The 24890-nt window shown below is 40.9% G+C and overlaps 1 protein-coding gene across 1 annotated transcript; it reads right to left on the reverse strand.

Annotated features, from left to right (window-relative positions):
• Nucleotides 1-16605: 16605 nt before the first annotated feature.
• On the reverse strand, nt 16606-17544 carry LOC100352112 (olfactory receptor 6E1-like). The gene has a single exon (XM_089313761.1). The coding sequence runs from the start codon at nt 17539-17541 to the stop codon at nt 16606-16608; it is 936 nt and encodes a 311-aa protein (XP_089169887.1). The 5' UTR covers nt 17542-17544.
• Between the last annotated feature and the right edge of the window lie 7346 nt (nt 17545-24890).

Raw genomic sequence — 24890 nt, forward strand, 5'->3', positions numbered from 1 at the left:
GCACACATATTTGACCCATTCTATCATTTACTTGCTTAAGTCAATTACTCAGTCCAGTTGTTTTCAATGATGAATAGTCTGTGTTTAATGGATATATATTTTTGCAATTCTCTTTCTTCACAAATCTTTACAATTCTAGTTGTCCCTGTGATGTAATCACATAAACACCTTGGTTGAAATCAAAGTCCTCTTGGCTTCCTTGATTTTCGAGGTTGACTTGAGCATTTAAAGACTTGAATTTGAAGCCCCTCTAGAAGTGATGCGTTATGAGATCTGGAACAAGGAACTGGATCTTTTGCCTGCTTTAGGAAATATAAAGAATTTGGGAGAAATCTAATCAGAGATGGGAAGAAGTCCAACTGTGACTATAACTGTTTCTAACTTCACCTATGAATAGGTCCCCACATTTGTGGAAGAAGTGAGGCTGTGATCACCTTTAGCACTAATGTGAATAACATTATTCAGACTTCATATGACATGTGACACATTTTTACAAAAGTACCACTTGAGCATGGTGTAGGGAAAAAAATTTTTTTTTGACAGGCAGAGTGGACAGTGAGAGAAAGAGAGAGAAAGGTCTTCCTTTGCCGTTGGTTCACCCTCCAATGGCCGCCGTGGCCAGCACGCTGCGGCTGGCGCACCGCGCTGATCCGATGGCAGGAGCCAGGTCCTTCTCCTGGTCTCCCATGGGGTGCAGAGCCCAAATACTTGGGCCATCCTCCACTGCACTCCCTGGCCACAGCAGAGAGCTGGCCTGGAAGAGGGGCAACTGGGACAGAATCTGGCACCCCGACTAGGACTAGAACCTGGTGTGCCGGCGCTGCTAGGTGGAGGATTAACCTAGTGAGCCGCGGCGCCGGCCGGTGTAGGGAAAATTCTATGACTTAATGGAAGATTTCAAGTTACAACTGTAATTTAGGTGGGATTGATGGAATGTAGACAAAGACCTGTAGTTGGAATTGGTTTGGTAAGCTGGTTCATGGCAAAGATGTTTTACCTTGGCCACATGGTTTCTTCATTGCGAGGATAATAAATGGTTGTGATGTGAAACTTCTAGGGATATAATCAGAAAATAATTTGAAGAATAGACTTAACTAACCATGCAAGTTTTTGTTTATGTGATATGTATAAAATTTCCATATGCTTTTGCTAAAGCTTGTTTCTTTTTTTTTAAATTTTACAGGTAGAGTTACATACAGTGAGAGAGAGAAAGAGAGAGAGGGAGAGAGAGAGAGAGAGAGAGAGAGAGAGAGAGGTCTTCCTTCCATTGGTTTACCCCCCAAATGGCCGCTAGGGCTGGCACTGTGCTGATCTGAAGCCTCGAGCCAGGTGCTTCCTCCTGGTCTCCCATGAGGGTGCAGGGGCCCAAGCACTTGATCTATCCTCCACTGCCCTCCCGGGCCACAGCAGAGAGCTGGACTGGAAGAGGAGCAACCGGGACCGGAACCTGGTGCCCATATGGGATGCTGGCACTGCAGGTGGAGGATTAGCCAAGTGAGCCATGGCGCTGGGCTAAATCTTGTTTCTTTTACTCATGTTGTGAGGGTATTTCTTTGCTCATAATTTTTCCTGCATAGTCATTGCCTTTTTTATGTCTAAAATTTGAAATTATATAATGGATCATCATTGAAAATCTACTTTGTAATAAATTCAAAAATACACAATAATTTTATTTTACTCTTTCCTACAAGTATATAGTGCATCATTAGAGAAATTACATTGTATTTGAATAACACAATTTGCTCACTACCGTTAATACTCCATAGACATGCCACAATTTCCTTATCCATTAATCTGTTGAGGGATATTTGAACTGTTGCCACTTTTATTCAATGGTGAATACCACTGGTATGATATGTGTGTGCATGTATTTATTTGAATTCCTTTTGTAATACCCTTTCATATAGTCTCTGAGAGAAATTCTGGGGGAGTGGAAAGTGCGTCAGTTCCTCTAATAGGTATGGAGTTTCTTTGTGAAAGGAACCAAAATGTTTGAATTAGATAGCAGTGCTGATTGCATAGTGTCTTGAGTGTACTGAATGTCACTGAATTCTTTAAATGCTTAGTTTTATATGTGCCTTTGCCTCAGTAACAACAGACATATCTGAGAGCTTTATAGTCTCTTGAAATTTAAAAAAAATATTTATATGTAAAGAGAACAGATTTCTTGCTTCTTGAAAACTTTTATTGAATAATAAAATAATATTTAATAATAAAATTAAAAAATAATAAATATTTATTTAATAAATAGAAATTTTGAAAGTACAACTTCTGGATTATAGCAGTTCCCCCACTCCCCCATAACCTCCCTCCCACCCGCAGACCATCCTATCTCCTATTCTCTCTCCCATTCCAAAGAACAGACTTCATGTATTTTATATACACCATTTAAAGCCCATGATCATGCTTCTTTCTCTCTCTCTTTTTTCCTTTTAATTTTTGCAATAACATACTTTTAATTTATTTTTACAATTACAATTTCATCCTCTACTAAATAAAGAATTTAACAAATAGTATGTAGAGAGACCAGTATTTAGGATGAGAATAAACAAGGCCTATAAACAATAATTCTGAAGAAGTCAGTTTCACCCAAACATATTTCTTTTATTTTATTCTATGCATTAGTACCAAAAATCAGAGAAAACATATGATATTTATCTTTTGGGGCTGGCTTATTTTGCTAAACACAGTGGTCTCCAGCTACATCCATTTTGTTGTGATACAGGGGTTCATTTTTCTTTACAACTGAGTAGTATTCCATCATTTACATATACTGTAATTTTTTTAACTCACCATCAGTTGATGGACATTTGTGTTGATTTCCTATCTTACATATTGTGAGTTGAGCTGCTAAAACATGGGTACTGATAACTATTTCATATGCTGATCTCATGTCCTTGAGTCAGGAGTGGAATGATTGTGTCGTATGGTAGATCTCTTTTCATATTTCTGAGGAATCTCCGTACTGTCTTCCATAATGGTTTTACTAGTTTACATTACCACCAACAATGTATTAGGGTATCTTTTTTCCACACATCTTCACCAGCATTTGGTTTGTTTTGATTTTTGGATTCCATTCTAACTGGGGTGAGGTGAAAATGCACTGTGGTTTTTATTTGCATTTCTCTGATAGTTAGTGATACTGAGCATGTTTTTTTTAAAAAAAAAAAACTTTTATTTAGTAGATACAAATTTCCAAAGTGTTGCAATGGCTTTTTCCCCCCCAAAACTTCCCACCCACCCACAACCCTCCCATCTCCCGCTCCCTCTCCCATTCCATTCACATCAAGATTCATTTTTGATTTTCTTTATATACAGATCAATTTAGTATATATGAAGTAAAGATTTCATTAGCTTGCCCCACACGGAACACAAATTGCCAACTACTGTTTGAGCACTAGTCATATCATTAGTTCACATTGAATTACACAATAAGGACAGAGATCCTACATGGGGAGTAAGTGCACAGTGACTCCTGTTGTTGATTTAACAAATTAACACTATTGTTTAAGGTGTCAGCAATCTCCCCAGGCTCTAATCATGAGTTGCCAAGGCCATGGAAGCCCTCTGAGCTCGCCGACTTTGATCTTATTTCAACAAGGCCATAGTCAAAGTGGAAGTTCTCACCTCCCTTCAGAGAAAGGTACCTCCTTCTTTGATGGCCCGTTCTTTCAACTGGGATCTTACCTGCAGAGATCTTTCATTTAGTTTTTTTTTTTTTTTGCCAGAGTGTCTTGGCTTTCCATGCCTAAACTACTCTCATGGGCTCTTCAGCCAGATCCAAGTGCCTCAAGGGCCGATTCCGAGGCCAGAGTGCTATTTAGGACATCTGCCATTCTATGAGTCTGCTGTGTATCCCGTTTCCCATGTTGGATCGTTCTCTCCCTTTTTAATTCTATCAGTATTAGCAGACACTAGTCTTGTTTATGTGATCCCTTTGATGCTTAGACCTATCATTATGGTCATTGTGACCTGAAATTGATCACTTGGACTAATGAGATGGCATTGGTACATGCAACCTTGATGGGATTGTACTGGGATCCCCTGGCACATTTCTAACTCTACCACTTGGGGCAAGTCAGCTTAAGCATGTCCCAAATTGTACATCTCCTCCCTCTCTTATTCCCACTTTTATATTTAACAGAGATCGCTTTTCAGTTAACTTTAAACACCTAAGAGTAATTCTGTGCTAATTACATAGCTGAACCAATGGTATTAAGTAGGACAAACAAAAATACTAAAAGGGATATAGTATTAAATTGTGCATCAACAGTGATGATAAGGGCTGATAAAGTCATTGTTTCTCATAATGTCCATTTCACTTCAACAGGTTTCCTTTTTGGTGCTCAGTTAGTTATCACCAGTCAGGGCGAACAATTTGATATTTGTCCCTTTGGGACTGACTTATTTCACTCAGCGTGATGTTTTCCAGATTCCTACATTTTGTTGCAAACGACTGGATTTCATTGTTTTTGACTGCTGTATAGTATTCTACAGAGTACATGTCCCATAATTTCTTTAACCAGTCTACTGTTGATGGGCATTTGGGTTGATTCCAGGTCTTAGCTATCGTGAATTGAGCTGCAATAAACATTAATGTGCAGACAGCTTTTGTGTTTGCCAATTTAAATTCCTTTGGTTAAATTCCAAGGAGTGGGATGGCTGGGTTGAATGGTAGGGTTATATTCAGGTTTCTGAGGAATCTCCAGACTGACTTCCATAGTGGCTTAAACAGTTTGCATTTCCACCTACAGTGGGTTGATATCCTTTTTCCTCATATCCTCAACAACATCTGTTGTTGGTAGATTTCTGCATGTGAGCTATTCTAACTGGGGTGAGGTGAAACCTCATTATGGTTTTGAGTTGCATTTCCCTGATGGCTAGTGATGCTGAACATTTTTTCGTGTGTCTGTTGGCCATTTGGATTTCCTCTTTTGAAAAATGTCTATTGAGGTCCTTGGCCCATCTCTTAAGTGGGTTGTTGGTTTTGATGTTGTGGAGTTTCTTGATCTCTTTGTAGATTCTGGTTATTAACCCTTTATCTGTTGCATAGTTTGCAAATATTTTTTCCCATTCTGTCTGTTGCCTCTTCACTTTCCTGACTGTTTCTTTTGCAGTACAGAAACTTCTCAATTTGATGCAATCCCAATTGTTAATTTTGGCTTTGACTGCCTGTGCCTCCAGAGTCTTTTCCAAGAAGTCTTTGCTGGTGCCTGTATCTTGCAGGGTTTCTCCAATGTTCTCTAATAATTTGATGGTGTCAGGCCGTAGATTTAGGTCTTTAATCCATGTTGAGTGGATTTTTGTGTAAGGTGAAAGGTAGGGGTCTTGCTTCATGCTTCTGCATGTGAAAATCCAATTTTCCCAGCACCATTTATTGAATAGACTGTCCTTACTGCAGAGATTGGTTTTGGATCCTTGATCAAATATAAGTTGGCTGTAGATGTTTGGATTGATTTCTGGTGTTTCTATTCTGTTCCATTGGTCTATCCGTCTGTTTCTGCACCAGTACCATGCTGTTTTGATTACAACTGCCCTGTAGTATGCCCTGAAATCTGCTATTGTGATGCCTCCAGCTTTGTTTTTGTTGTACAGGATTGCTTTAGCTATTCGAGGTCTCCTGTGTCTCCATATGAATTTCAGCATCATTTTTTCTAGTTCTGAGAAGAATGTCTTTGGTATCTTGATTGGTATTGCATTGAATCTATAAATTGCTTTTGGGAGAATGGACATTTTGATGATGTTGATTCTTCCAATCCATGAGCATGGAAGATTTTTCCACTTTTTGGTATCCTCTTCTATTTCTTTCTTTAAGATTTTGTAATTCTCATCGTAGAGATCTTTAACGTCCTTGGTTAAGTTTATTCCAAGTTATTTGATTGTTTTTGTGGCTATTGTGAATGGGATTGATCTTAGTTCTTTCTCAGCAGTGGAATTGCCTGTGTATACAAAGGCTGTTGATTTTTGTGCATTGATTTTATATCCTGCTACTTTGCCAAACTCTTCTGTGAGTTCCAGTAGTCTCTTAGTAGAGTTCTTTGGATCCTCTATGTAAAGAGTCATATCATCTGCAAAGAGGGATAGTTTGAGTTCTTCCTTCCCAATTTGTATCCTTTTAATTTATTTTTCTTGTCTAATGGCTCTGGCTAACACTTCGAGAACTATATTGAATAGCAGTGGTGAGAGTGGGCATCCCTGTCTGGTACCAGATCTCAGTGGAAATGCTTCCAGCTTTTCCTCATTCAATGTGATGTTGGCGGTGGGTTTTTCATAAATTGCTTTGATTGTATTGAGGAATGTTCCTTCCATACCCAATTTGCTTAGAGTTTTATCATGAAAGGGTGTTGTATTTTTTAAAGTGCTTTCTCTGCATCTATTGAGATAATCATATGGTTTTTCTTCTGCAGTCTGTTAATGTGGTGTATCACATTGATTGTTTTGCGAACATTGAACCATCTCTGCATACCAGGGATAAATCCCACTTGGTCTGGGTGGATGATCTTTCTGATGTGTTGTTGCATTTTATTGGCCAGAATTTTATTGAGGATTTTTGCATCTATGTTCCTCAGGGATATAAGTCTGTAATTCTCTTTCAATGCTGCATCTTTTTCTGGCTTAGGGATTAAGGTGCACTTTTTTGATTATATTCATTGTACTTTTAAATGACAGAATTTATGTTGGTTCTATGATTTCACTCTCTTGTTAAACTTATTTCTGGGTGATTTCATGTTTTACTGATATATTAAATTGTTTCTGTGCATTTTCCTGATATTACCCAAGCTTTCCTATGATAATGCTTCTGAATTCATTATCAGCTAGTTTGTAAATGTCCAGTTCTTTTGGGTCACTTACTGGAATATTACGTTCAAGGCTGGTCAAGTTTCTCCCTGCTTTGTGGCCTCACACTGATGTCCTGCATTTGCTGAGGCAGTAAGCTGTGCTGTTTTACTTGTTTTGGTGAGGAGAAGTCTTCTCCTAGAGAAAGTTGGAGTGGCAGAGCACTCAAGAGGGATCTCAGCAGTTCTGCACCACTGAGGGTGCAGCCGTGTAGCCTAAACAGCTCTGTCTGCTGATATGGGTATTCACAACACATGCCTGGGTCCTTAGAAACCAACACTTTGGACGTCCACAGTGGCAATAGGAGTTGCTGTGGTATCTACTGCAATGGCTCCAAGGGTTTCCTAAGCTCTTCTGCTCCACTCGGGGCATTGTCTAAGGGCTTCCTTCTTGTCATTGTGTGGTTCTCAGGCCTTCTTGTGGTGGCGGTGGCCCTGTGGTCTGATGAGTGGCACTCAGAGAGGAGACACTGATCTGAGGCATGTAGCATGGGAACTGCAATTCTGGGTTTGGGAAGGTAACCAGACCAACACCCAGGGCAGAGCCACACACACTTCCAGGTAGTGAAGGTATGCAAGTGTCAGGTGCCTGGGGAGCAGCCAGGCAGCAGGATGTAAGCATGGGTTGTGCAGTGCTGCACTGCCTCTGTCATAGGCGAAGCCTAATTCTCCATTTCTGCTGAGCCAGCACTGCAAGCCACAAGCACAGAGAGACCTTGGTCCAGGGCCCAGCATACAAGATACCTACTGTGGGGGTGACTCCAGAGTCTGAGGTATGGGTGCGTGCAGCACAGCCATTGATCATGACCAGGGGATGCATGAGTTGTCAGTGTCAGTCTAAGTGTGGGAGTGTACAGAGACACTTTGTCTCTGGGGCTGAGGGTGTGACAATAGCTCCATTGTCCAGAGACATGACCTAGTGCAGTTTAGTAAGCGAGTCTGGGTCTGGAGCAGGAGCATGCATGGAGAAGCCAGCCAAGACCCAGGGTCTGGGGCAACCACAGTGTGGAGTACGAGACAATTCCTGTCCCAGAGTTATACAACAATGGCTGCTTCTTCTGGGGTAGGTGTGTGCATCAGCCTTTCTCTGCAGGGGCGTTCCCAACAGGAATACCTCTTGGTTCCCTCTGTGACTAATGATGCCAGTGTTTTCTACAGCGCAGGCCACTAGGACCAAGCAATTTCTTCCAGGTGATGGATACTGACAGCCTCAGCTTCTGACTCTCTGTCCAGCCGATTTCCTGCACATCTGATACCAGTCCACAGTGATCCATTATAATGCACTTCCCCTATGATTTGGGCCTGTGAGTGTCTTTAGATTCTTCAGTGGGCCCTGAACCGTTCTCAGGGCTGTTTTGGTTTTGGATCCCCGTATATAAAGGAGAATTGGGTGAGAAGATGAAGATGAATGTCTTCTACTCTGCCTTGCTGGTCAAGTAGGACTATTGTTTTTTTTTATAAAAAAAAATCAAGAAAATATAAAATATCCAGAATATGTAGTTTTATTGATGTTAATAATTAATTAATTATTAAAAATTAATCCTTTATATTGTGTAGTGCAGTGGCAGGTAGTACATTCAAGAGTGTTTACAATCACCACTTGAGTCTAATTCCAAACATCTTACCCCCAAAAGGAGCCCCATCGCTGCTAGTGCAGTTTGCCCCTTCCCACTTCCACTGCCCCATGATTCCTGTCCTAGATTATGCCCAAAATAATTGAAAACAGGAACTCAAATACATATCCATATATATGCACAGCAATTCTATTCACAATAAGAAATGTGGAAATAGTTCAAATGCCCACCAACGAATCAATGGACAAATAAAAGCACACCTACAGTGTACCTAATTTTGGTAAGTAAATGGTGTTAATTACTGACAATGTAGTTTTTAAACTATGTACTTCATTTATGGTGAAAAAAGTCAGATGGAAACCTTGTATATTTATTCCACTTATTTTAAAGTAGGTCACCAAAGATGACCAATAATATTTTCAAGTTTTAAAGATCAAAAAATCAATGACAATTAAACTCATTTATCAGTATGAGTCAACATTATTATTAAAACAATAAATTCACCACATGTGGTGAATTTTTTAAATAAATATAAATTTTTTTAATAAATATAAATTTTCAAAGTACAACTTTCAGATTATAGCAGCTTTTTCCCCCCATAACCTCCCTCCCACCTGCAACCATCCTATCCCCACTCCCTCTCCCATCCCATTCACATCAAGATTCATTTCCAATTATCTTTATATACAGGAGATCAATTTAGTATATACTAAGTAAAGGTTTCAACAGTTTGCACCCACACAAAAACACAAAGTGTAAAGTACTGTTTGATCACTGGTTGTGCTGTTAATTCACATAGTACAACACATTAAGGACAGAGATCCTTAGGGGGAATAAGTGCACAGTGACTCCTGTTTTTGATTTAACAACTGACACTCTTATTTATGAAGTCAGTAATCACCCAAGGCTCTTTGCTTTTTAATTTTATCTCCCAAAATGAAGGAGAAAATTCAGCAGTTGTTTTTCTGTGTTCAGGTTAGTTAACTCAACATGATGTCCCCCAGTTGCATCCATTTTGTTGCAAATGGTAGAATTTCATTTTTTTATAATGGAATAAAATTCCATTGTGTGTACATGCCATAACAGTGAGAGAGATGTTATCCACTGCTTCACCCACCTCCAACATGTCTAGAATAGCTGTGGCTGGGCCAGCTCCAGGTCCGGAGAAATGAGCTCAATTGGGTCTCCCATGTGAGTGACAGGAACACAACTACTTGAGAGCTCACCTACTCCCTCCTAAAGTGTACATTAGCAGGGAGCTGGAGTTCAGAGTTAAGCCAGGACTTGAAGTACGAACTCCAGTATGGGAACCTGTATTCCACTACCATCTTAAGCATTAACCAAATGTTCAACCTGTAATATTTTAAAATCTTACCTTTTATATGGCTTTGACTGTTGTTAAATAAAAGTATTATTTTATTGATGAATATAACACATGTAGGCTAAAAACCTAGATGAATTAGAGGTGTGTGTATAGCTAGCAGTTTTAATAAAGAATGGTGTTGGAGCCAGCACTGTTGCACAAGAGACAAACCTCCAATCATGTTACTGGCACCACACGTCAGAGTGCTAGTCAAGTCCCAGCTACTCCGCTAAAAATCCACCTTTCTGTTAACACCTAGGGAAGCAGCAAATAATGAAATAATTGCTGAGAAACCCAACCACCCATGTGGTAACCTGGATGGAGTTCCTGGTTCCCACTTTCATCCTAATTGACTTTGGCTAGAAGCCATTTTGGGAGTGAAATGCAGATGAAGGACAGATGTCTCTCTCTCTGTCTCTTTCTCTCTGCTTCTCTTTATCTGAGTGCATATGTGTGCATGTCTCTCTCTCTCTCTCTCTGCTTTTCTAATACTTATATTAATTAAAAGATATAATTTAATAGAATTGATCATTTTTCTATAGAGTCATGAATCCAACATTTAATTTGTGACTCCTTGTCCCTCCTGCTGTCTACTTATCTAGATTCAATATTCTCTTTTACCTTTAAATCCACAGACTTCTCTTGGGAGAGTCTTGCCACACTGGTGAACTCTCAGATCTCTGAACTAGCTCTCCTATATAGTCAAAGTCAACAGCCCCAAGCATTTTACTGCACGAGATCTGCCCAAAGAGGACCATACTCTGCTTTAGTTTACAAAAAATAAACAATGAGTTGACCCAGTCACAGTAAGCCCACATACTCACCCACATGTAGCCACAGGTCACCAATGATCTATCTTCAGTTCTTCATTCTTTTACAAAAGCAAGATGCTGTGCTAGGTAGTTGGAAATGTTAAGGCAAGAATCATTGGAACCTCAGTTGGGACTAATCTGTGACAGATAAATTTCCACCTGTGCATCCTGTCTGCTAATCATCTGTCTTCAATGAATCCAGAGCTCTCCAAGCTAGGAGACACTGTAGTGATAATTCAGTGGCAAACATATCATTGGGATAAGAGGAGGGAGCAGATCCTTTTTCTGTCTTCCAGAAAGAGCCTGTGAGTCCACTGGCTGTCACTAGGGGATCTCATAGCCTCCCAGGTCTCAGAGTTCCTAAAAGTGCTCCTGCCCTGAACCTACCAGCTCCAGCAAAGATCCTACTTCATGGGAAAAAAAAACTCAGGACAGCCAGGACTTGAGAAATACAAGTCTTCATTTAACCCAGTGCCATAAACATAGACCTGTGTCTCTAAAATGCATTCCTGGACTCCAGGCTAGCCACCCTTCACCTGTGCACACTGACATTGACTGCAGAAATCAAAGTTATATGGAGTTTTCCCATCCCTTGCTTGCATTGGACTGTCTCTTGACACCAATCAAGAGCCACCAGGCCCATTGGCTAAAGGAATGAAGCCATCTAGAGACCAATTTCTCTCTGGAATCCCTGGAGGCTATTAATTGGGCACTGTTGGAAACAGAGAAGTGTTTCACAAACATCACAGTTGACTCTCCATATGTTGGCAAATATAGAAATGTGGACTCATTCTGTCTGAGTTAACCCTCATGAAAATCTTTTATGTAGAGTACCTAAAGTACATTATGTTACTAAGCTGGTGGTGGGTAGATCACACAGGGAACACAGGAGCTCTCCTGGCAACAATGAAATGGAGCTATGCTAACTCGGCAACAGCAGTGCCAAGTCATATAAAACCCACTTTTACATTCAATGACTGTTTATAGCCATTGTCCCCATTAAACTAGGTCCATTCACTTTTTATTTTTAAACTTCTTATTTAGTGAAGTATCAAAAATTTACTGCAGTATAATTTGAATATTATAGGGAAAAAGAAAGAGAGGTAGAGAGGATGGAAGGAGGGAGGGAGGAAGGGAGAAAGGGAATATCTTTGTATTCTTGGATTTGTGTCTGAAGTCATACTGAATCTATTAAAATCGAAATTAAAACATTAATAATTCAATAAACATTACTGACAAAATTAAATGTCCAGGTTTCATTGAAAATCACATATTATATCAAGTACCAAAAAATCTCAATTTGATTTTAAAAAGGCATTCAACAGATGTCAACTTCATGGTGAAGAGATTTGAATGACACAGCCAAGAATTTAAAGGAGGCATCATGAAAATGCTTCAACAAGCATTACTAAAGAGCTTAAAGTAAGTTTTGAAAAATAGAAAATATAACAAAAATATAGAAAGTTTAACTCAAGAAACTGGAGACACTAAGAAGTATCGAACAAAAATTCTGGAGCTGAAAAGTACCGTGACTGAAGATTTAAGAACTCAGTGATCAGGTCAACAGCAGAAGGATGGTGCAGAGGAAAACATTAGTGAACTGTAATATAGGACAAAATGAATCACCAGCTCATCAGAAGAAAGTAGAGTGATACAAAGTGAGCAGAACGTTGTGGATCTATGGACTGGAAAAGAGATCACTCGTTTTTCTGGAGACCTGTGTACAGCAGAAAGAGGGGACAGTTGTTGCTACATCTGAAAAAAAAGCACACCCTATAGATTCTAGGAGATAAATGAATTCCAAGTAGGGTCAACTCAGTAAATCCACACCCAGGCATAGTGTAGGCAAACTTCTGGTAATGGGAGACAAAGATAAAAATGTGAAAGCAGAGAAAGACGAACAATATAGTACCTATGAGAAAAAATATCTCAAGTGACAGTGAATTTCTCAGAACACAGAAAGAAATAACACAGTATCATTAAGTGCTAAAGAAAAGAAGTGTCAGAATACAGAATTCTAAATACCATAAAAATAAAGAGATAACAAAGGCAGCTCCAGTCCCAGAGTTATTCAACAATGGCTGCTTCTTCAGGGGTAGCTGTGTGCCTCAACATTCCCCTCTCTGGGAGTCCCCGCCAGGAAGGGCTCTTGGTTCCCTCTGTGGGGAAAGATGCTGGTGTCTTCTACAGCACAGATCACTGTGTCCGAGTGAATCCTGCCAGGTGATGGATTCATACAGCCTCAGCTTTTGTCTCTGTGCCCAGCCAATCTCCTGGCACCGCTGATGTGCCAATATTATCCATGGTCCATTGTGAATGGCTATTTTCTATGATTTTGCCCTGTGTGTGGCTGCAGACCCTTTAGTGGACTCTCAAGCCTTCCCAGGGATATTTTGGTTTTTGCATCCCTGTCTATATTTGCAGAAATGGGTTGGGAAAAGTGAGGACTAATTTCTTCTACTCTGCCTGGTAGGTCAAGGAATATTGTTTTATATTTATATAAGAAATCAAGAAAATAGAAAACTTTCAGGATGTGTGATTTTATTGACTGAGTTCTCATATAAAATTAATCCTTTTAAATTGAACAATTCAGTGACAGGTAGTACAGTCAAGAAGTTTTGCAGTCAGTGCTTGTATCTAATTCCAAACATTTTATCACCCCGGAAAGATGCCCCATTTCTATTCAAGTAGGTTGCTCCTCATATTGCCACTCTCCGATGATTCCTCACCCAGATTATGCCCAGAAGAAGTGAAAACAGAAACTTTAACAAATACATGTCCAAATGCATAAAACCGGGAAGAAGCTCCTGGCTCCTGACTTAGGATCAGCACATCTCTGGCCATAGTGGCCAATTGGGGATGGAAGATGTCCCTCTCCCTCTCCCTCTCCCTCTCCCTCTCCCTCTCCCTCTCCCTCTCCCTCTCCCTCTCCTTCTCCCTCTCCCTGCCCCCCTCCATCTCCTTCTCTCTGTGTGTAACTGTGACTTAAAAATAAATAAACGAAAAATCTTTTCTTAAAAAAGAAAAACAATAGAAAAAACATGGAAACAGTTCAAATGTCCACCAAAAAAAATCTATGGGTAAACAAATTAAAGTCTGTCTATGGGGTATCTAATTGTAAAGAATTTGTGTTCAGGCTAGTACTGTGGCATGGCAGGTTAAGCCGCCGCCTGCAGTGCCAGCATTTCATATGGGCACTAGTTCGAGACCTGGCTGGTCCACTTCTGATCCAGCTCTCTGCTATGGCCTGGGAAAGCAGTAGGAGATGGCCCAAGTCCTTGGGTCCCTGCACCCATATGGGAAACCTGGAAAAAGCTCCTGGCTCCTGACTTAGGATCAGCACATCTCTGGCCATGGTGGCCAACTGGAAAGGAAAGACCTCTCTCTCCTCTCTCTCCCTCTCTCTCTATCTCTGCATCTCCTTCTCTCTGTGTGTAACTGTGACTTAGAAGTAAATAAATAAATCTTGAAAAAAAAAAAAAAGAATGAAATGGGCCGGTGCTATGGCGCAGTGCATTAACGCCCTGGCCTGAAGCGTCAGCACCCCTTATGGGTGCCAAACCTGGCTGCTTGACGTCCCATCCAGCTCTCTTCTGTGGCCCGGGAAAGCAGAAGATGGCCCAAGTCCTTGGGCCCCTGCACCCATGTGGGAGACTGGGAAGAAGCTCCTGGCTCCTGGCTTTGGATCGGCACAGCTCCGGCTGTTGTGGCCATCTGGGGAGTGAACCATCAGATGGAAGACCTTTCTCTCTCACTCTCTCTCCCTCTGCCTCTCTTCTCTCTGTTTAACTCTGACTTTCAAATAAATAAATCTTTTTTAAAGAAAGAAAGAGAGAGAGAGAGAGAGAAAGAAAGAATTGGTGGTAATCGCTGACAATGTAATTTTTAAACCGTGTACTTTCTTCTTGTTGGAAAAAGTAAGATGAAAACATTGATATTTATCCCACTTATTTAAAAATGAATTATCAAAGACAGTCTGCTATTTAGACCAATAATATTGTAAAATTTTAGAGATCAAAATCAATGACAGTACAACTCATTTGTCATTCTGAGAAAAAATATTATCAAATCAATAAATTCACCACATGTGGGAAGAAGAAAATAGCCTTAACAAAATCACATGGAAAATTTTGCACAACTGCGTTGTTAGCTGAGTCAAGTCTAGTCTGCAAATTGTGATTATGTCAGTAATGTGACCAACGAAAACCATGATCATTGTCAGTAACCAACTTATAACAAACCAAATGCAGAGACTGGGTTTTGCTTCTAATCTTATCAGTTCTGATCAAAGCCTTGAGTAACAAAGTTACAATTGTCACATTTATTCTACCAGTAAAACATCCCACCATTCTCCCTGTGCCATGCTCAACTCACACTTTTTTAAAAGTATCAAGTCACACAAAGCATCAGTACTGTCACTCACAGTGGTACTAAGATGATGCCTAAAGGTGATCACCACCTGCCCTCTTACTACACAACTGACACACTTACTCATATGTGCGTTTGGACAGCGTCACAGCCACAGGCAGACTTCTTCCACCTCTGATTAGATTTCATCCAATCGTAACAATTTTGTATGGTAGGGAAAATCTTAATTATCCAGTCTTTACCCCACAGTTCGCAATACATCTTTACTTGAGGCAATTCAACTTCAGTGCTTTGCTTGTAAAACCAACCTGGCAAACCAATGAAGCCAACAATGTCTTTATTTCAGCCATATTCATTTATGTGATTTCTTCCTAGGGAGAATTAGAATTATAAAGATTTTATGCCTGAATATATAATTAATATTCATTTTATATACAGAAAATTAAAAATAATTGTATTGAGAATCTGCAATGAGTTTACAGATTGAAGGACAGTCAGACGTCAACGTGTGTATGTGTGTGTATGTGTGTTGTTACTGACCACTGAGTACCATGACCCGGGTCACCTATGCTTGGATGACTTGCTATTCTTTTTTTTTTTTTTTTGACAGGCAGAGTGGACAGTGAGAGAGAGAGACAGAGAGAAAGGTCTTCCGTTACCCTCCAATGGCCGCCGCGGCCAGCGCACTGCAGCCGGTGCACCGAGCTGATTGAAAGGCAGGAGCCAGGTGCTTCTCCTGGTCTCCCATGGGGTGCAGGGCCCAAACACTTGGGCCATCCTCCACTGCCTTCCCGGGCCACAGCAGAGAGCTGGCCTGGAAGAGGGGCAACCGGGACCGAATCCGGTGCCCCAACCGGGACTAGAGCCCAGTGTGCTGGCGCCACAAGACAGAGAATTAGCCTATTGAGCTGCAGTGCCAGACAACTTGCTATTCTTAATACCCAGGAATTTTATTCTCTACCTCCTTATGATTACCACAAGTACATACACATAACCACAGCTTGTCAGCTTTGAGATTCCACCTGCATCAAATAGATTCATGTATTCAGGGTGTTCATTAAAATCATTTATTTTAATGATTTACAACAAATGAAAACAAGATGAGGGACAATATTTTTATCTCAATGTAAAGAAGATGTTCAGAGTTTTCAGAAAGGATTATCAGGTCAGCTCCTAATTTAAGATAAATAATCAAAGATGAAAAAAGTAATAAATATACAATTTGGGGGCCAGTGTTGTGGTGTCGCAGGTAAAGCCGCCACCTGAAGAGCCGGCATCCCAAATGGGTGCCAGTTCATATCCCAGCTGCTCCACTTCTGATCCAGCTGTCTGCTATAGGCTGGGAAAGCCTTAGAAGATGGCCCAAGTCCTTGGGCCCCTGCACCCATCTGGGAGACATGGAAGAAGCTCCTGGCTTGGATTGGTGCAGCTGCAGCCAATTGAGAGTGAACCAGCGGATTGAAGACTTCCTCTCTCTCTCTCTCTCTCTCTCTCTCTCTCTCTCTCTCCATCTCACCTTCTCTGTGTAACTCTGACTTTCAAGCAAATAAATATTGAAAAAATATGTACAAATGTGCTGAAGTTTGGTACATGGAGGAAATTCTGGATTCAACTGGGGAAATGCTGCACCCTCCACTGGAGAAGCTGTGGTTCTACTTCCCCCTGCACAGGGCACCCCTGAGAGCCTGGTGCACCTGCTGGTTACGCAGGGTGTAGATGACAGGGTTCAGCACTGGGGTCAGCAGCATGTTCACCAGAGCAGCCTGTCTGTTGAAGTCCACCCTGCTCGTCTGCTTTGGCTTCACATAGATGAAAAGACAGCTGCTGTACATGAGAGAGAGGATGATGAGGTGAGACGAGCAGGTGGAGAAAGCTTTCTGTCGCTCCTTGGCTGATGGGAGCCTCACGATGGTGACTACGATGTGGCTATACGCGATGATGGTTACAAGGAGGGATATAAAAATAACCAAAAAAGCAACATCAAAGAACAGCATTTCAACAGACCTGGTATCAGAACAGGAGAGCTTAGCCAAAGGCCCAAAATCACAGAAGAAGTGGGGGATGACATTGGGGCCACAGAAGGACAACTGGGAAAGATGGACAACTGGGACCACCATGAAGAGGAATCCCAAAGTGAAGCAGGCAGTGACCAGCAGGGAGCACACCCTGGGGCTCATGATGCTGGAGTAACGCAGAGGTCTGCAAATGGCCAGGTACCGATCCAGAGACAGCACTGCCATAAGGAAGAAAACAGTTGACCCCAGAGAAAGAAAGACAAAAGCTTGCGTGAAGCAAGCAGCAAAGGAAATGGCTTGCCTCCCTGACAGGAAGATGGCCAGCAGTTTAGGAATCACCGTGGTTATGAAGCAGCATTCCACAAAGGAGAAAGTGCTGAGGAAGAAGTACATGGGTGTGTGGAGGCGATGGTCAGCCCAGGTGATGGTGATGATGAGCGTGTTTCCCATGATGGAGGCCAGGTACGCCAGCAGGTGCACCAGGAACAGTATTTTCCCCAGGTGCTGGACAGCAGGGAAGCCCTCCAGGATGAACTCCTGCACTGCTGTCCTGTTCCCCGGATCCCACATCATCAGCTTTTTCTTTCCATCATTACTTCTCACCAAACTCTCTTGCTGTCTCAAGACTGAAGAAAGGAGAACTTTATATCATTAAACATATATGGCCTGGGTAATGGCCCTTTTTTATATGAGAATACTTTTTTAATCTTTTTTTAATATTTTCATGTTATCTCTTTCAAAGTGAGAAACCTCCTAGCCATTGTTTCACACCCGTCAACTCCCATGTTTACAACAGCTCCAACTCTGGCAATCCATAATCATGAAGTGTGAGCTGAATCCGGTGTCCCAGTTGGTGACAGGGACCCATCTAATTTACCACTCTCCTATAGGGAGGAAGCTGGAGTTAGTAATATGGCCAGAAACTGACACAGGCACTCCTATATGGGAAGCAAGCATTCCATCTAGCATCTTATTGTATAGATTTTTCCCATTATTATACAAAAATAATTTTTATCTATGAATAAAATGAATGCAGCCCTAAAACCTGGATAAATTACAACTTTGTCTATAGCTCCAAGTCTATGTAAAAATGATGTAGGAGCTAGCACTGCTGTATGGCAGGAAAGCTTCTATATGTTGCTAGCATCTTACGTCACAGTGCAGGTTGAAGTTCAGTATAACCAATGCCAACGCCCCCAATCCTTTTAATCTATGAGATCTACTCAAAGAGGAATGGGACTCTGCTTCATCTTACTACAATTAAATGAAATTAAACTCCATCCACATGGAGTTCCCAGTCAACAATGCTGCACCTGTAGATCTTCATACTTCTGAAAAAAATCAAGATGCTGGGCTGGGCTCTGAGTACTGTATGAAAACAAACAAAAAGACTTGCACTGAGATGCCCCTATGCTGTCCCAGAGAGAAGTTCAATGTGTATATCATGTGAGCTCTTTATCTATCTTCCGTGAATCCAGAGCTTTCCAAAACAGGGGAGGCTGAAGTTATAACTGAGTGGCAAACGTGCCACTGAATTAAAAAACGGGGAGCACATCCTCTCTCCAAACTTTAGAACTTGGGTGTGAGTCCACTTGCACCGCCAAAGGGATCTCATAGCCTCATTAGAGGCCCCAGGTCTCCCAGATCCCCAACATGTTCCTACTCCTGAATCAGTCGGCTCCAACAAAAGAACTTGCTTCCTGGAGAAAAATGACCCAGGATAGCAAAGGGACAAGAAATTGGCTCCTGACTTAACCTGGTGTGTTACACATAGATCATGAGTATATGTCATGTGTTCCAGGGATTGGGTTTCCTATTCTTACCTCAGTAGACAGGAGGACACTCATGCTGTTGAGAGAAGAAATTAAAGTTATATGGAATTGTCCCATTGTTGGTTTGTCACTGGCCTGTCTCTTGACACCAATTAGGATCTACCAGGACAATTGGCCACAGACATCATTAGGAGAAGATGGAACAAAGCCATCTAGAGACCAGTGTCCCTCCAGGATTTCTGTTGGATACTAATTGGGTACTCTTGGAAATAGAAAACTTATTATACAAGCATCACATTTGCTCTTTCATTACGATTGCAAATATAATAATATGGACTTACAGATGTCTGAATTCTTCCCAGGAAAAGTCTTTGAAAGTAGGGCGCCTGTAGTTACTATAATAACAATATAGTCTATAAAGTCCCAATTGCATTATGTTACTAAGGTGGTAGTAGATAGGTCAAATAGGAAAACTGCATCCTCTCCCGGCTGCATCGAGTTGTAGCTCCCCCTAACTCTGGCAGAGCAGTGCAAAGTTAGGCTATAATTAAGAGCCAGAGTCTCATAACATTATGCCCAAAATAAATTTCCAGGTTTCATTAAAAATCGCTGTAATAACAAAAACTAAAAAAATCCTCAATTTGATTGTAAAGACATCCAAAGTATCAACATCAAGATGACATAGATACATGAATTATGTAAAAGTTCAAAGCACCTATCATAAAAATGCTTCAACAGGAATTCAAAAACACTGAAACTAAATTCTGAAAAATGAAAATCTCAGCAATAATACAGAATGTTTCAGCCAAGAAACAGAAGACATAAAGAAGAATAAAATAAAAAAATTGGAGCTGAAAAGGACAGTAAGTGAATATTTAAGAACTCAACGATGAGTGCAACAGCAAATGGGTGGTACAGAATGGGGAATATTAGTGGATTATACGCAGAATGAAATTAATTACCAATGTCATCACCAGAAAGAGAATGATAAAATGTAAACAGACCCTAGTGGGTCTGTGGGACTATGGAAAAGATCAATCACATTTTTGAAATCCTACAAAGAGCAGAAACAAGGCAAGATTGTTACACATCTGGAAATAAACAAACCCAAGAGATTCAAGAAGATCAACGGATCCCAAATAGGATAAACTCAACAAGCTCCCTCCAGGACACAGTGTAGTTAAACTTCTAGTCATTAGAGACAAAAAAAAAACGTGAAAGCAGAGAGAAACAATATGTTACCTATGAGGAAAAATAACTCAAATGATAGTGAATTTCACATCTGACACCACAGAGGCTAGAAAGAAATAACACAATATTTTCAAGTGGTAAAGAAAAGAAATGTCAGTATATAGAATTATAAATACTTATGAGTTAAGTGAAGATAAAGACATTCTCAGATGAAGGAAAACCAAGTATCTGTCACAAGCATAAACAAAATGCTAAGTATGAAACAAGATCCTTACCTTACAGCCTATACAATAATCAACTGACAATAGATAGGGATCTAATCTAAGATGTGAAACCAGGAAATTACTAGAGGAAAATATAGGGGAAACACTGACATAGGCAAAGACTTCTTCCATAAGACCCTAGAAGCCAAGGCAATAAAGCCCAAAATAGACAAATGAGATTACATAAATCTAAGAAGTCTCTGCACAGCAAAGAAAAGTAAAGTACAGAGGCAACACACAGAATAGGAGAAAATACGTGCACACTATACATCTGATGAAGGATTAATATCCAGTATATATAAGGAGTTCAAGAAACTCAGCAACAACAAAAACAATCTGATTAAGAAATGGGCTGGCCGGCGCCGCGGCTCACTAGGCTAATCCTCCGCCTAGCGGCGCCGGCACACCGGGTTCTAGTCCCGGTCGGGGCGCCGGATTCTGTCCCGGTTGCCCCTCTTCCAGGCCAGCCCTCTGCTGTGGCCAGGGAGTGCAGTGGAGGATGGCCCAGGTGCTTGGGCCCTGCATCCCATGGGAGACCAGGAAAAGCACCTGGCTCCTGGCTCCTGCCATCGGATCAGCGCGGTGCGCCGGCCGCAGCGCGCTGGCCGCGGCAGCCATTGGAGGGTGAACCAACGGCAAAGGAAGACCTTTCTCTCTGTCTCTCTCTCTCTCACTGTCCACTCTGCCTGTCAAAAAAAAAAAAAAAAAAAAAAAAAAAAAAAAAAAAAAAAGAAATGGGCTAAGAGGGACCACTGCTGTGGCACAGCAGGTAATGCTGCTGCCTGTGGTGCCAGCATCCCATACTGGCAGCAGTTCAAGTCCCAGCGGCTCCAATTCCAAACCAGGTCCCTACTAATGCACTTGGGAAAGCAGCAGAAGATGGCCCAAGTCTTTTGACCCCTGCATCCATGTGGAGACCTGGAAGAAACTCCTGGCTCCTGGCTTCTGATCAGCCCAGCTTTGACCACTGCAGCCATTTGGGCAGTGAACCAGTGGATAGAACATTTCTCTCTCTGCCTCTCTCTCTCTCTCTCTCTCTCTCTCTCACTCTGGCTTTCAAATAAATATATAAATAAATCTTTTAAAAAAACCTTTAGCAATATTTAAAAAGAGAAATTGGCTAAGAATATGAATACGCATTTTTTTAAATTTTTTTTTAATCTTTTATTTAATGAATATAAATTTCCAAAGTACGACTCATGTGTTACAATGGCTTCCCCCCCATACCGTCCCTCCCACCCACAACCCTCCCCTTTCCCACTCCCTCTCCCCTTCCATTCACATCAAGATTCATTTTCTTTTTTTTTTTTTTTTTTTTTTTTTTTTTTTACCTTTTGAAAAATATTTTATTTATTGTAGTGGGCTAATTAACAAAAACCAAGTTATAATAAAAGTAGAGATACCAAGAATAACTACTCAGATGAATGGCCTGTATTAATTTTCTTCTCAGTCTCTGAGTAGAATCCTAATCAGAAGACTGACAATCCAATATACTTCTGGCTCCTTCATTACATATTTGTGTCATGTTGGACATTTCACACTGCTGGCTCTCAGTTTCTCACCCCTTGTCCTTTGCTTTGAACCTATCAAGTTATGGTAAGTTGAGTTTGCGGTTTGATCAAAGTCAATGAAGTCACATATGAGAGACAGTAGATGTTTTATTATTACTTAATGAAATTAAGGAATAAACAAGGAGAATATTTTTCAAAAGCAGAGAAAGAGGCATCATTTTGAGGGTAGGATCCAATTATCAGTGTTGAATGAGGAGACATTTTGAACATTGAAGTAGGGTTTTGAATGTTGAATTAAGAAGTCAAAATATTCTTTAAAATCTTCAGGATATGAAGATTCATTTTCAATTATCTTAATATACAGAAGATCAGCTTAGTATACCTTAAGTAAGTATTTCAACAGTTTGCTCCCACACAGAAACATAAAGTGAAAAATAATAGATGATTTTTTTTAAATGATGATGAAATCAGATCAGACCTATTGTCATGTTTAATCCCAGTGAGAGTCAAGTTGGGAATTGATAATTTCTTTCTTTTTTTTTTTTTTTTACAGAAGATCAGTTTAGTGTACATTAAGTAAAGATTTCAGTCGTTTGCACCCCCATAGAAACACAAAGTGAAATATACTGTTTGAGTACTCGTTATAGCATTAAGCCTCAGTGTACAGCACGTTAAGGACAGAGATCCTACATGAGGAGTAAGTGCACAGTGACTCCTGTTGTTGACTTTACCAATTGACACTCCTGTTTATGGCATCAGTAATCTCCCTATGCACCAGTTATGAGTTTCCAAGGCTATGGAAGCCCCTTGAGTTCTCCGACTCTTATCTTGTTTAGACACGGTCATAGTCAAAGTGGAGGTTCTCTCCTCCCTTCAGAGAAAGGCACCTCCCTCTTTGAAGACCTGTTCTTTCCACTGGGATCTCACTCACAGAGATCTTTTTGCCAGAGTGTCTTGGCTTTCCATGCCTGAAATACTCTCATGGGCTTTTCAGCCAGATCCGAGTGCCTTTAGGGCTGTGAATACGCATTTTTTAAAGAATGAAATACAAATGGCCAACAGAGGCCTGAAAACATGCTCAGGATCTGGGTGGAGCCAAGATGGCGGAATAGAGAGGATGCACACTGATAGTCCGAGAAAAGATAGGTTAATAAAAGTGGAATTACAGTAATCTCAGGAAATGCTCGGGGAAAAAATTGCAGAGGAAACTCTTCCATATCTAGTGGATCTGACACAGACGACCTGCAGGGAGAGCAAGGACGCCCACGGAATCTGTGCTGAAAGGGGAGGTGACCTTGTAACCCAAGACATCGGCAGGGAAACCGGCTTGAAGCCCCGCAGGGGAAAGTTCACCAGACTAACTACAGGAGAGAGGAAAAAAAAGGGGGGACCAGTAAGGTCTCTCTCTGCCCACCTCGCAAAGGCGAGCAGGAGACAAAGAGCAGGAGCCACTTTGGACTTACATAAAAGGTGCGCTAGGGACCTCAGGGCTGTGCGCAACCTGAGAGCTGCGCCTGCCCCCAGGCAAACACAAAAACCTGACTGGGGGGTGTGTGTGAAATAACAGGAGATTAGGACTTAGTGAAAGGGTGGAGCTAATGAACTGAGTGGGGCGGAAGAAATGGTGGGCGAGAGAACTCACATGAGTACTCTTCAGAGACGCCACAATTCTGTAACCTTGGCAACCCAGCAGGAGACTGCAGAAGAATTTGAGCCCATACTGAGGGCAGAACAGATTCTTTTTGTGGTCCTGGGGAAAAAGCAGACGAATGATATACCCACAGAAGGCAGAGATTGGAAGCTGACTACCTTCAATTCCACTCAGCTGTGAGGTATTACTTCCCTCCTGAATCAAAAAAATATAAATAAATAAAGAGAGAGAGAGAGAGATTTACCACGCCTAACCTGAGTGTGTCACCTTTGGCACACCCTTAGCCCTGAAGAACAAAGCAAAGCTCTCTGGCCACACCCATCTCAAGCCTCAAGCCTCTAAGGCTCCTCCAAAAGCAGAAAGTCCACTTAACACAGTCATAGTATAACAAGAAAAACACAACAGCGAAGGAAGAAGAATCCAAAGAATATCTCCACAATGCCAAGCAACAAACACAGAAACTGAGGGAACAAGATCAAGGAAGACATTATGACACCCCCAAATGAACAAGACACCATAAGCCAAGATTATGAAGATGATGAGATAGAAGAAATGCAAGATACAGATTTCAAAACATTTATAATAATAACATTTAGAAGTTTTCAAAAACAAATTTTTGAACTACAGAAATCCTTAATGGACAGGAAAGAAAATCTCTCTCATGAAAATGAAATCTTAAGGAGGAATCAAAATGAAATCCAGGAACTAGTAGAACAGGAAAGTGTGATGGTGAAGAGAAATCCAAATGAAATGAAGAACTCAATAGATCAAATGACAAACACATTAGAGAGCCTTAAAAACAGAGTCAGTGAGACAAAAGAGAGAATATCAGACTTACAAGACAAAGCACAAGAAAGTATACAGTCAAACCAAAGAAAAGAACAGGAAATTAGAAATTTAAAAAATATTGTTGGGAATCTACAGGATACTATTAAAAAACCCAACATTCGAGTTCTAGGAGTTCCTGAAGGCATGGAGAGAGAGAAAGGATTAGAAGGCCTTTTTAGTGAGATACTAGCAGAGAACTTTCCGGGTTTGGAGAAGGACAGAGACATCCTGGTACAGGAAGCTCATAGAACCCCCAATAAACATGACCAAAAGAGATCCTCACCACGACATGTTGTAATTAAACTCTCCACAGTGAAACATAAAGAAAAGATCCTAAAATGTGCAAGAGAGAAACGTCAGATTACTCTCAGAGGATCTCCAATTAGACTCACAGCAGACTTCTCATCAGAAACCCTACAGGCTAGGAGGGAATGGCGAGATATAGCCCAGGTGCTAAGAGAGAAAAACTGCCAGCCCAAAATATTATATCCTGAAAAGCTCTCATTTGTGAATGAAGCTGAAATAAAGAACTTTCATAGCAAACAGAAATTGAAATAATTTGTTGCCACTTGCAAAATATGTGCTGCACACAGAAACACAGAAACACAGACACCAATATGAAAGAAGGTAAAGGAAGAAAACCTACCAGTAAAAGATCATAGGAAGCTCAAAGCATATACTAGAAAATATCTTTGGGAAAATGGCA

Source organism: Oryctolagus cuniculus, chromosome 15, assembly GCF_051225735.1.
Source record: "Oryctolagus cuniculus isolate XC-2025 breed Fujian yellow rabbit chromosome 15, ASM5122573v1, whole genome shotgun sequence".
Lineage (NCBI taxonomy): Eukaryota > Metazoa > Chordata > Mammalia > Lagomorpha > Leporidae > Oryctolagus > Oryctolagus cuniculus.